The 14080-nt window shown below is 37.6% G+C and overlaps 1 protein-coding gene across 1 annotated transcript in view; it reads left to right on the top strand.

Moving 5' to 3' along the window:
• Positions 1-12982, top strand: part of METTL26 (methyltransferase like 26) — a 44394-nt gene extending 31412 nt beyond the window's left edge. Inside the window, exons 5-6 of the mRNA XM_053694145.1 lie at positions 5529-5607; positions 12428-12982. Coding sequence (XP_053550120.1) covers positions 5529-5607; positions 12428-12475 — 127 coding nt within the window. The 3' untranslated portion in view covers positions 12476-12982. The remainder of the gene's footprint in view (positions 1-5528; positions 5608-12427) is intronic.
• Positions 12983-14080: the final 1098 nt, after the last annotated feature.

The following is a 14080-nucleotide window of genomic DNA, read 5'->3' as shown; positions in this document are numbered from 1 at the left end:
TTCAAAATGATACATAGGCAGGCTCATGAGCAATCATGCACTAATGAGAGCTAGCTTCTGATTGGTGGCTATACATATATGATTCTCGTTATTGGCTCTCCTGATGTGTTCAGCAGCTCCCCACAGTGCATCGCTGCTCCTTCAATAAGGGATACAAACAGAATGAAGCAAATGTCATTATTGAATTAAAGTGGAAAGTTGTTTAAAATTCTTTGCTCTATCTGAATCGTGAAAGAAAAAATTTCGGTTTTGTGTCCCTTTAAAACGTTGTGAATGATAGTGAACAAGTTTGTCTCAGCCTAAAGGCAGCATTATTATTTTATTTGTTAAATTGGGTAGCAGGTTCAGGAGAAATGGGAGGAAGCAGTTTTTTTTGTTTGTTTTTTTATAGAAATTGTGGTTTATTCATGGACTAAAATCGAGGTTGTGAACACTAGAACTGTAAAATAAAAGAAAATGATCGGGACACGCTTAAAGTGATGGTAAATCCAAGCGTTTAACAAACGCTAGAATTTACTATCACTAAAAGTCGAGTGGACTTTTAAGTGATCAAACATGTAAAAAAAAGGGTGCTAAACTCGCCCTTTCTGTGCCGTTGCACAGCGCTAAACTCAGTTGCTCCGGCCACCCACGGCACATCGATCTTCTACCAATGAGGTGCCGCTTGTAACTCTGAACCAATAGCCATGCGTGTCAACTGACAGATTTCTGTATGCACGCACTGCTATTGGTTCAGAGGTGCAAACGTCACCTCGTTGAAGGAGATTAATCTGCCGTGGGCGGCCAGAGCCGCTGAGTTTAGCACTGTGCAACGGCTCCGCTGAGTTTAGCACCCTTTTTTACATGTTTGATCACTTAATTCTTAGTGACGGTACTGTATATCCTATCATTTGTTATACACTTGTATTTATCATCACTTTAAGGCTATCTTAAAGGAACAGTCTAGTCAAAATGAAACTTTCATGATTCAGACAGAGCGGGCAATTTTAAGCAACTTTCTAATTTATTTATATTATCAATTTTTCTTTGTTCTCTTGGTATCTTTATTAGAAAAAGCAGGAATGTAAGCATGGGAGCCGGCCCATTTTTGGTTCAGCACCTGGGTAGCCCTTTCTGATTGGTGTCTAAATGTAGCCACCAATCAGCAAGTGATACCCAGGTGCTGAACCAAAAATGGGCCACCTCCTAAGCTTACATTCAAATACAGATACCAAGAGAATGAAGAAAAATTTATAATAGGAATAAATTGTAAAGTTATTTAAAATTGCATGCTCTATCTGAATCGTGAAAGTTTAATTTTGACTAGACTATCCCTTTAAGAAAGAAGTAAGTTGATACTGAACAAATAATATGGGTAGACTTGATGGACCTTTTTGTTCTTATCTAACATTACATTATATGTTGTTGTGGATTCTAGCAAGCAACACACAGGCCTAGATTTGGAGTTCGGCGGTAGCCGTCAAAACCAGCGTTAGAGGCTCCTAACGCTGGTTTTGGGCGCCCGCTGGTATTTGGAGTCAGTGATTAAAGGGTCTAACGCTCACTTTTCAGCCGCGACTTTTCCATACCGCAGATCCCCCTACGCCATTTGCGTAGCCTATCTTTTCAATGGGATCTTTCTAACGCTGGTATTTAGAGTCGTTTCTGAAGTGAGCGTTAGAGCTCTAACGACAAGATTCCAGCAGCCTGAAAATAGCAGGAGTTAAGAGCTTTCTGGCTAACGCCGGTTCATAAAGCTCTTAACTACTGTACCCTAAAGTACACTAACACCCATAAACTACCTATGTACCCCTAAACCGAGCTCCCCCCACATCGCCGCCACTCGATTAAAATTTTTAACCCCTAATCTTCCGATCGGAGCTCACCGCTATTCTAATAAATGTATTAACCCCTAAAGCTAAGTCTAACCCTAACACTAACACCCCCCTAAGTTAAATATAATTTACATCTAACGAAATTAATTAACTCTTATTAAATAACTTATTCCTATTTAAAGCTAAATACTTACCTGTAAAATAAACCCTAATATAGCTACAATATAAATTATAATTATATTATAGCTATTTTAGGATTAATATTTATTTTACAGGCAACTTTGTAATTATTTTAACCAGGTACAATAGCTATTAAATAGTTAAGAACTATTTAATAGTTACCTAGTTAAAATAATTACAAAATTACCTGTAAAATAAATCCTAACCTAAGATATAATTAAACCTAACACTACCCTATCAATAAAATAATTAAATAAACTACCTACAATTACCTACAATTAACCTAACACTACACTATCAATAAATTAATTAAACACAATTCCTACAAATAAATAAAATTAAATAAACTAGCTAAAGTACAAAAAATAAAAAAGAACTAAGTTACAGAAAATAAAAAAATATTTACAAACATAAGAAAAATATTACAACAATTTTAAACTAATTACACCTACTCTAAGCCCCCTAATAAAATAACAAAGCCCCCCAAAATAAAAAATTCCCTACCCTATTCTAAATTAAAAAAGTTACAAGCTCTTTTACCTTACCAGCCCTGAACAGGGCCCTTTGCGGGGCATGCCCCAAGAATTTCAGCTCTTTTGCCTGTAAAAAAAAACATACAATACCCCCCCCCCCCAACATTACAACCCACATACCCCTAATCTAACCCAAACCCCCCTTAAATAAAACTAACACTAATCCCCTGAAGATCTTCCTACCTTGTCTTCACCATCCAGGTATCACCGATCCGTCCTGGCTCCAAGATCTTCATCCAACCCAAGCGGGGGTTGGCGATCCATAATCCGGTGCTGAAGAGGTCCAGAAGAGGCTCCAAAGTCTTCCTCCTATCCGGCAAGAAGAGGACATCCGGACCGGCAAACATCTTCTCCAAGCGGCATCTTCGATCTTCTTCCATCCGGAGCGAAGTGGCAGGATCCTGAAGACCTCCAGCGCGGAACATCCATCCGGACCGACGACTGAACGACGAATGACTGTTCCTTTAAGGGACGTCATCCAAGATGGCGTCCCTCGAATTCCGATTGGCTGATAGGATTCTATCAGCCAATCGGAATTAAGGTAGGAATTTTCTGATTGGCTGATGGAATCAGCCAATCAGAATCTAGTTCAATCCGATTGGCCGATCCAATCAGCCAATCAGATTGAGCTCGCATTCTATTGGCTGATCGGAACAGCCAATAGAATGCGAGCTCAATCTGATTGGCTGATTGGATCAGCCAATAGGATTGAACTTGATTCTGATTGGCTGATTCCATCAGCCAATCAGAAAATTCCTACCTTAATTCCGATTGGCTGATAGAATCCTATCAGCCAATCGGAATTCGAGGGACGCCATCTTGGATGACGTCCCTTAAAGGAACAGTCATTCGTCGTTCAGTCGTCGGTCCGGATGGATGTTCCGCGCTGGAGGTCTTCAGGATCCTGCCACTTCGCTCCGGATGGAAGAAGATCGAAGATGCCGCTTGGAGAAGATGTTTGCCGGTCCGGATGTCCTCTTCTTGCCGGATAGGAGGAAGACTTTGGAGCCTCTTCTGGACCTCTTCAGCACCGGATTATGGATCGCCAACCCCCGCTTGGGTTGGATGAAGATCTTGGAGCCAGGACGGATCGGTGATACCTGGATGGTGAAGACAAGGTAGGAAGATCTTCAGGGGATTAGTGTTAGGTTTATTTAAGGGGGGTTTGGGTTAGATTAGGGGTATGTGGGTGGTGGGTTGTAATGTTGGGGGGGGGGGGGTATTGTATGTTTTTTTTTTTACAGGCAAAAGAGCTGAAATTCTTGGGGCATGCCCCGCAAAGGGCCCTGTTCAGGGCTGGTAAGGTAAAAGAGCTTGTAACTTTTTTAATTTAGAATAGGGTAGGGAATTTTTTATTTTGGGGGGCTTTGTTATTTTATTAGGGGGCTTAGAGTAGGTGTAATTAGTTTAAAATTGTTGTAATATTTTTCTTATGTTTGTAAATATTTTTTTATTTTCTGTAACTTAGTTCTTTTTTATTTTTTGTACTTTAGCTAGTTTATTTAATTTTATTTATTTGTAGGAATTGTGTTTAATTAATTTATTGATAGTGTAGTGTTAGGTTAATTGTAGGTAGTTTATTTAATTATTTTATTGATAGGGTAGTGTTAGGTTTAATTATATCTTAGGTTAGGATTTATTTTACAGGTAAATTTGTTATTATTTTAACTAGGTAACTATTAAATAGTTCTTAACTATTTAATAGCTATTGTACCTGGTTAAAATAATTACAAAGTTGCCTGTAAAATAAATATTAATCCTAAAATAGCTATAATATAATTATAATTTATATTGTAGCTATATTAGGATTTATTTTACAGGTAAGTATTTAGCTTTAAATAGGAATCATTTATTTAATAAGAGTTAATTTATTTCGTTAGATAAAAATTATATTTAACTTAGGGGGGTGTTAGTGTTAGGGTTAGACTTAGCTTTAGGGGTTAATCCATTTATTAGAATAGCGGTGAGCTCCGATCGGAAGATTAGGGGTTAATAATTGAAGGTAGGTGTCGGCGATGTTAGGGAGGGCAGATTAGGGGTTAATACTATTTATGATAGGGTTAGTGAGGCGGATTAGGGGTTAATAACTTTATTATAGTAGCGCTCAGGTCCGCTCGGCAGATTAGGGGTTAATAAGTGTAGGCAGGTGTCGGCGACGTTGAGGGGGGCAGATTAGGGGTTAATAAATATAATATATGGGTCGGCGGTGTTAGGGGCAGCAGATTAGGGGTACATAGGGATAATGTAGGTAGCGGCGGTTTACGGAGCGGCAGATTAGGGGTTAAAAAAATATGCAGGGGTCAGCGATAGCGGGGGCGGCAGATTAGGGGTTAATAAGTGTAAGGTTAGGGGTGTTTAGACTCGGGGTACATGTTAGAGTGTTAGGTGCAGACGTAGGAAGTGTTTCCCCATAGGAAACAATGGGGCTGCTTTAGGAGCTGAACGCTGCTTTTTTGCAGGTGTTAGGTTTTTTTTCAGCTCAAACAGCCCCATTGTTTCCTATGGGGGAATCGTGCACGAGCACGTTTTTGAGGCCGGCCGCGTCCGTAAGCAACTCTGGTATCGAGAGTTGCATTTGCGGTAAAAATGCTCTACGCTCCTTTTTTGGAGCCTAACGCAGCATTTGTTTGAACTCTCGATACCAGAGTTAAATTTATGGTGCGGCCAGAAAAAAGCCCGCGGAGCGTTAACAGCCCTTTTACCGCCGAACTCCAAATCTAGGCCACAGTGTTTAATGGCCTATAACATTGTCTACAATTTGTGTTGTGAGTTCTGATATTTCTGTACCAGAAGCTTTCACATCACTTGTATCTAACTGATTCTGTATAGACTACAATTCTTTTGCTCGTTTATACACATTGCACATCTATTAGGCTGACCCTTCACGCTACACTGCAAAACTGATTGGCTACTTTAGGAGTAATATCAATTCTATCTCTGTATGGGTCTCTCATACTATAATCTCACCATGTTATGCTCATGATGAATCTGTGTTTTTCAGGAACCTTTCCTGGGGTGTTTGGGACACATCTGCACTGCAGAGTTTGGCAGAGACTTCTGGGATGACACTGGAGCAAATGGTACAGCACTCCCTGATTGTTCTAGTCTTAATGCATAAGACATCTATTATTTGTTTTTCCAAGTACATTTTGCTATTTCCTTATCTCCAAAAACTTAGATACTATGGCGGATACTTACACTAAATAGAATACACCTTTCCCAAAACAAAGCATCTCAAAGTCTAATGTCCTAGAATTAGGTTACACAATAAATTTAAAGGAATAGTCTAGTCCAAATTAAACTTTCATGATCCCTATAGAGTATGTGTTTTTAAGCAACTTTCTAAGTTACTCCTATTATCAATAAGAATGTAAGCTTAGGAGCCCGCACATTTTTTGTTCAGCACCTGGGTAGCACTTTCTGATTGGTGTCTAAATGTAGCCACCAATCAGCAAGCGCTACCCAGGGGCTGAACCAAAAATGGGCCGGCTCCTAAGCTTGTAATCAAATAAAGATACCAAGAGAATGAAAAAAAAATATAATAGGAGAAAAATAGAAAGTTGCTGCTCTATCTGAATCATAAACGTTTAATTTTGACTAGACTATTCCTTTAACATTTGGGGTTGGAAAAAAAAAGACATACGTTTGCGTTCCAACTTCACAAATTTCTTTAGATCTAGGAATATAAATGAGAAATAAGGTGCATCCATTGCGTAGGATCTCAAACACATTATGATCTCACAATAATTAACAATTTAGTAGTCACAATAATATTGCATTTAAAAGGTGCCACGTAAATGTTGTGGGATCACTGTTGGCCCTTAGTTAATTGCGCACAAAGAACCTTTGCCAGATTAAGCTAAATGCAGGGTGGATACAAATCAAGGATTTCTTTAAAAATATATAATAATAATAATGATTTAAATTGGATTGTTTTAAAATAAAATGCCTTTTGAGGAAAAATCTATCAAAATATGTTTTGTTTTTTTTCCGATTTGAGGTTATAGTTCAAAGGTTATTTTTTCGTAAATTTTGATGCTAAAGTGCCCGGTTTATAAAAATTTGATTAAAAATAGGGGCACTTTAATTCATAAAAATTTACATTTCACTCCTGTTGTGAAGAAATACTTACCTTTTAATCTTGACAGCAGCTCCAGCTTCCTCCATCCGTCGCAAAGCCTCTTCCTGAGTCTAAAATGATGAATCCGGCTTCCTCCAATCACGGCGTTGAATCAGACACCGATTCCCCCGGGGGGGAAGCTGTGATTAGTGGATGACCCATCCATCATTTCTGACATCAGAAATGGCTTACGACAGGAGGAAGCTGGAGCTGCTGTCAAGATTAAAAGGTAAGTTTTTTTTTTCACAACGAGTGAAATGTAAATTTTGATTAATTAAAATGCCCCTGTTTTTAACCAAATTTTTAAAAACCAGGCACTTTAGCATCAAATTTTACATTCACTTTAATTCCACTAATCCATTCACAATGTCATGCTCTCCCAGGGGTTTCTGTAAGATTATTTTGGGCACCCTGGGTTACATTTAGCCACCAATCAGAAAGTGCTACCCAGGTGCTGAACCAAAAATAGGCCAGCTCCTAAGCATACATTCCTGCTTTTCAAAAAAAAACATTTGGGTTTCATATCCCTTTAAGATTATAACAACCAGCAAGGATGAGTCTTTATGTAGAAAACAACTTATTTAAATCAAGTCTTACTGACTAGTGATTTCAATCAAATCCACCTTGGCTCAAAGGGCTAAAAGACACAGAAAACTTCAGGTGTGTACTTTCTCACTGTATACATGAGTCTGGGTATCTAAACAAATAAACTTTTTTATGGTGTCTGCAAGCTCATCGGCTAGCTTACAGGGACATTCCAGCCAAAACTGAAATGCATTTAAAGGTATTTTACTTTTAAATCATTTGTTTGTAATATACTTGGATTAACAAAACTGTTTCTAGTAAAAGCTATCACTGTTTTAAGTGAGAGATTTTACTGTGCTTGTGAAGTATATCTAAATATGCTTCATACACTAAACTAATAGTGTGTCTACTGAAAGAACTAGCAGTATCTTTGTACTGTGTTGGTGATACAAGACACTGCTAGTTCTCTGAGCAGGCACACTATTTAATATGCTGATCTATCAGTCATATTTAGATATGCTGCACATGCGCCGTAACATTTCACACTAAAAACAGTGATGGCTTTTATTAGAAGCAAGTATATTGCAAAAATGTTTCTATTCAAAAGTGAAATGCATTGATGTGCTTTTAACCCTTTGAGTGCTAATGACGGCTCTGAGCCGTCACAGAGTTTCCCATTTTGGTGTTAATGAAGGCTCAGAGCTGTCACTAGCACTCTCCCACCTTAAGGGAGATCTGGGGGCTCCTACCCCAGCGATCGTGCCTGTAGAGTGATGGGCATCGCCGGGGCTTCACGTTATGCGCGGACACGTCACGTGCAATAACATGATGACATCACCGCGCAACTTTATTTATACTTAACAATGATAAGTATCTGAGCAGGGGGCATGCTGCTTAGAAGCCTGTATCTCAGGCATCTAAGCAGCTACAGACCCCCGAGACCCACCATTGGAAAAGTAATCACCTAACCTTTCCCACAGTGTAAGTATTGGGGGTCTGAGAAAAAAAAAAATTAAAAGAAAATTTGTTCAAAAAATTTAAAAATAAAAATCTTAGCACCCAGGTGGGAAAGTGCTTAGTACTCAAAGGGTTAAATTTTGGTAACACCAGTAAATAATTGGAAAAGTTTCCTTTTAAAGCAACAAAAAAACCTTTAACTATAGATTAACAGACTCAAAAAAGGTTTCAATCAGGAAATAAATGATCACAAAAATATCATTAAAAACTTGAACTAAAAAAGAAATAAAATCTTTCTCAATAGAGAAAATAGTTCTAACGGAGAAACCTGGGTGCTGCAAATGATAGCAGAATGTTCACCTGGCACTTATTAGGTGCAATATTATTGTGATTTGAGGTTCTATCCAATTGGTGCAGCCTTTTGTGTTTTCAGAACTCCCAAACGGTTCCAGGTCATCTTTTCTGAAGAGGAGCCGCTATACCGTGTATTACATTTTAATATTGCTAGTACATTTTTAGTACTGTAGGTGGCGCCTCTAGCCTTTTCTTTTTGATCATTTAGATCTGTGCTACATGATACTTGTATGCTAAATGACATGAAAGTGATGCAGAACATATCACATGAGTATCTTTATGTTAAAAAGGAAGATATTTTACCTCCAGAATTTCTTCAGTTCACTAATAATCAAATGCTGCTATTTTTACGGTTATTTACATATTGGAAAAAAACACAGCCAATCAGTTCTGAGTTTACACTTTGCTTTACTGTGGTCACATTGGATTTTATTTAAATCTCGTGATATTACATAGTAAACTTCCTTAAACAGAGGAGAAAAATTAAAGGGACAGTACACTGTAAAATTGTTTTTCCATTAATGTATTTTAAATGACTTGTTATACCACCTGCAGAGTATAAAATATGTGAGAAATTGCTTTTTCGGGTTTATTTGTGTATATGAAGTAGCTGGTTTTGTGCTTTAAAACCACAGCCTATTACAATGGGTTGGACGTAAGGTGATATCAGATCTCATTATGTTATAACTTTATGTACACAATCTTGCTTCCTTATCTTATAATTGTCTAGAACACCATAGCTCAATACAAAGAGAGAACAATGGAAAATGATCATTTTATTACTTAACTATCCTACATCCCACTGAGAGTGTAACTTATTCTGCTGGCTTTGTTTACTTAGGCTTGTCAATAGCCTATACTCCAGTATCAAAACTTTCAGTATAGGTTGGGAAACCACAAGCTAAATTAGCTATTTCAAATGCTGAAATAGGAGTAAAGGAGCTACTTGCAACCAATTTAATACACTCTAGCAGGTAAAAAGGATCATTGGGAATAATTTAAAGGGGAGAAAGTTTTTGGGTGAACTGTCCCTTTAAGTGACTGTGTCTGCACATGCCAGATGCATGCTCCCTTGCAAGTCCCGTAACAAACATCCTGATTGGATATTTAAAGTCCCTTAACATTGGGATGTAGCTACTGAGGAAATGTTGAGATAAATACAGTATCTTCTATTTTTTATATAGAGACGTTCACGTGATATTTTATAGTCGGCTTTTTTACAGATACGCAACATCACTTTCCACTGATTCAACATTTGTGTATCATGTCCCTTTAAAAAAAAAAAAAAAAAACGTCCTACCCCATCTAATTATTTGCAAATTAAGTTTTCCCTAATTTCTCCTGCTTTTCTATGCCAGTAATCCTGTTTTAGATAATCATTCAAAGCAATGTATATTTAGCAGCCGAATCTGCGGCCTCAACCTACATTTGCAGTGATTTTCAAAACTTGACCATTCTTTAAAGGGATACAAAAACTATTTTGTATAGAGGAACATTTCTCATGTAAAAATAGGACTCCCTTGTAAATGTATCTTTGCTGACAACATTAAATAACAATTTTGGGCGCCTTACACTCTCAGTATCCCCCAGAGCAGTGTTGGCAAATTATATATAAGAAATAATGTGCAATAGATACAAATATAGAATAAAACTTCACTGAAAAGGGTTTGGAACCCAAACGGTTTCTTTTGTTATTCGGACAGAGCATAACATTTTTAAGAATTTCCAATTTACTTTTGCTTTGTTCCTATGACATTCTGTGTTGAAGAGATACCTGGGTAGGCATCTGCAGCACTACATTGCGGGAAATAGGGCTGCCCTCTAGTGCTCTTTCAAATGGATAGCATTCTTGCAAAACTGCTGCCATATAGTGCTCCAACAATGGGCCGGCTCCTAAGCATACATCTGTGCGTTTCAACAAAAGATACCAAGGGAACAAAGGAAAATTGGCGCTCTACAAATAACCGATAATAATATTAATTGATAATAGAAATAGATTAGAAAGTTGTTTTAAATTGCATGCTCTATCTGAATCATTTTGAAAATGTTTGGGTTTCATATCCCTTTAACCCTTTCGTGACAGGGTTAAAGTGCCTACATCGGAACACCTGTTCCGATGTAGACAAATTGAAACTACGCGATCGTGCATACGATCGCGAGATTTCAATTATTGGATCGCATCTGGGGGGTGTCCCTACAACCCTAGGAACGCCCTCCAGACCGCGATCAAGTCCTTGAAGCACAGAAGGCTTCAGGACAGCCGTTTGTTATGACGTTCTATTCCATCATAACGGCTTTAAAGCCCAGTGTAAATATGACGGAATAGAACGGCATAACGGCGTTAAAAGGTTAAGAAGATGCTGCCAGCCTCAGTCTCTCCTTTTAACTGACCCCAAATGCAATCTTATAAGGGCGACACTTCACTTTTTAGGTGTCACTGAAAGGGACGGTCTACTCCAGAAATTGTTATTGTTTAAAAAGATAGATAATCCCTTTATTACCCATTCTCTAGTTTTGCATAACCAACACGGTTATATTAATATACTTTTTACCTCTGTGATTACCTTGTATCTAAGCCTCTGCAGACTGCTCCCTTATCCCCATTCTCTTGACAGACTTGCATTTTAGCCAATCAGTGCTGACACATAAATAACTTTACGGGAGTGAGCACAATCTTGTCCATATGTCACACATGAACTAGTTCTGTCTAGCTGTGAAAAGAGATGAGGTGGCCTTCAGGGCTTAGTAATTAGAATATTAGCCTACCTAGGTTTAGCTTTCAACAAAGAATACCAGGAGAACAATGCAAATTTGGTGATAAAAGTAAATTGGAAAGTTATTTAAAATTATGAAAGTTTAGTGTTGAATAGACTGTCCCTTGAATTCAGGAATCTTAGGAGAAAATGAATCACAGCATAATATATTATCCCTTCGTCAATCTCCCACTAAATGGAAAGTGCTCACAGGAAAATGTTTTCCAAAATGAAGTTTATTAAATCTTCAACAGGACAGACATTATCCATAAGCAAAGATCCTCACAGTGAGTATATTTTAAAAGGTTTACTAAAAACGCATAAGCAGCTTCCGTTTAAAATGCTCCTTGCGTATTCGCAGATATTCTGCCTTTTTCAAGAGGAATCAATGTATAAAAACTGCCAAGGCCTTAAATTTTATCTAATGATATTTCAAATGGTTAAAGGGACAGTCTAGTCAATATTAAACTTCCATGATTCAGATAGGGCATGTATCAACTTTCCAATTTACTTTTAGCATCAAATTTGCTTTGTTCTCTTGATATTCGTAGTGGAAAGCTAAACCTAGGTAGGCTTATATGTTAATTTCTAAGCCCTTGAAGGCCGCTTTTTATCTGAATGGATTTGACAGCTAGAGGGTGTTTGTTTATGTGTGACACATAGATAACATAGTGCTTGGAGTTACCAAGGAGTCAGCACTGATTGGCTAAAATGCAAGTCTGTGAAAAGACCTGAAATAAGGGGGCAGTCTGCAGAGGCTTAGATACAAGGTAATCACAGAGGTAAAAAGTGTATTCGTATAACAGTGTTGGTTGTGCAAAACTGGGGAATGGGTAATAAAGGGATTATCTATCTTTTTAACCAATAACAATTCTGGAGTAGACTGTCCCTTTAATATTTTAATTTCAATATTCTAAATGCAACATTTTGATTTGTGCTATCTCAATTGTAAAGTTTCATTAGGATACAGATGCTGCATACCGTATCACTGTGCGAGTCCAGAGGGATGGGGCAAGTGGGGGAACGATACTCAACCTGTAATTTTTTAAATGATTTGCAGCCTACATATACAACAAGTAACTCCCCTGCTGCATATATTGGTGCTCATAATATTATCACCTGGTTACTGTTGCAGGCTACCAGTGGCACATAGCCGCCCTTTATCCCCCTAAACCTTTTCTTGTTTTACAGGTGGACATGCCAGCTAACAATAAGTGTCTAATCTTCCGTAAGAAATGAGTGGACGCAGCTCATGGATGTGCCTTGCTGTTAGTGTAGTCCGAAAACTTTAGTGCCAATGAGATGAATATCCATAAAGGAAACATACATCAAATGTGTGTGTATATATAGCTGTTTACATCCAGGTATACCTCGCTAATACGGAGCTGAAGCTGAATTTCACTACAGTAATTGTCACTGCTTTTCAGGTATTGTACAGTTTTTATTGAATAGTAATTGAAGACTGTATTTTGCTTGCGTTAAACTATTGCACTAATTCAAACGTTTTCACGTTTTTAAACACACTGTCGAGTGAAAAAAAAAAAAAGGAAAAACCACCTTGTTTCACTTTAAGGCGTTTTTTGCTTAACAGCAATTTGCGGCCCCTAACCCGCTGTATTAGCGAGGTATGCCTGTGCTTGCATATAAAAGGGTATGTGTGTATGCCGTATTTCCTGAATTCTTTTTTTTGTATATGTTTATATTGTTGTAATTTTTATTACTATTAAAAAATATTTGGACTGAGAATACCTCCTTTTGTCCTGTCATAATTAAGAATTTAAAGGTACATGAAAGCCAAAAATTTTCTTTCATGATTCAGATAGAGAATGCAATTTTAAACAACTATTTAATTTTACTCCTATTATCAAATTTTCAGTTTTTTTTCTTTTGGAATCTTTTGTTGAAAAGCAGGAAGACAATCTCAGGAGTGTGCACGTGTCTAGTGCATTAAATACTTTCATTATTTGTTTTCATATAATTCAAAGGAATATGAAGACTAAACTGATTTTTTTTTTCATGATTCAGATAAAGAATACCATTTTAAACAACTTTCCAATTTACTTATATTGACAAATTTGCTTCATTCTCTTAGTATCCTTTGTTGAAGCAGCAGCAGTGCAGTACTAAAAGCTTGGTGAACACTTCGGATGAGCGAATGACAAAAGGCATATATGGCAGCCACCTATCAGCAGCTGGTTCCCAGTAATTCATTTTTGCTTCTGAGCCTACCTAGGTATGTTTTTCAACAAAGGATACGTAAGGAGAATGAAGTAAATTAGATAATAGATGTAAATTGGAATGCTGTTTAAAATGTGTTTTATCCGAGTCATGAAAGAAGAAAATGAGGGTTGCATGTCCTTTTAAGTCTTGCAATTGTGCATTTTCCTGAAAACTAAAAGAGCACATTGCAGGCTTCATAAGCCTTACCCTGCCACATATTTGTCGATAATATCCACATATGTGGTAGATGGAAGTTGGCCATTGAAAAACAATTGCAGCAAACAAGGTGTTATCTGTTCTGACAACATTCTGACAGTGCTGATGGGTAAATCTATTGAAAGACTGCTGGAACATGTTGTAATTACAAGGTGTTCGCTGTACCTTTTTAAGAGCTTATACATCACTAATAGATGAATAGTTACACAAAGTGACACAAAATATGTTCTTATTTCTTTCCCATTGGCAAGGAGAATCCACAAATCCATTCTAATTACTAGTGGGAATTCAACTCCTGGCCACCAGGTGGAGGCAAAGAACACCCAGCACCCATAATCCCCAGTCATTCTTTGCCTAGTTTATCGGGTGGATGTGCGAAGTTGGTGTATGAAAAGGGACACTTAACCC

This window comes from Bombina bombina, chromosome 11, assembly GCF_027579735.1.
Source record: "Bombina bombina isolate aBomBom1 chromosome 11, aBomBom1.pri, whole genome shotgun sequence".
NCBI lineage: Eukaryota > Metazoa > Chordata > Amphibia > Anura > Bombinatoridae > Bombina > Bombina bombina.
The sequence above is the reverse complement of the archived record's forward strand: the minus strand, read 5'-3'. Positions and strand labels throughout refer to the sequence as shown.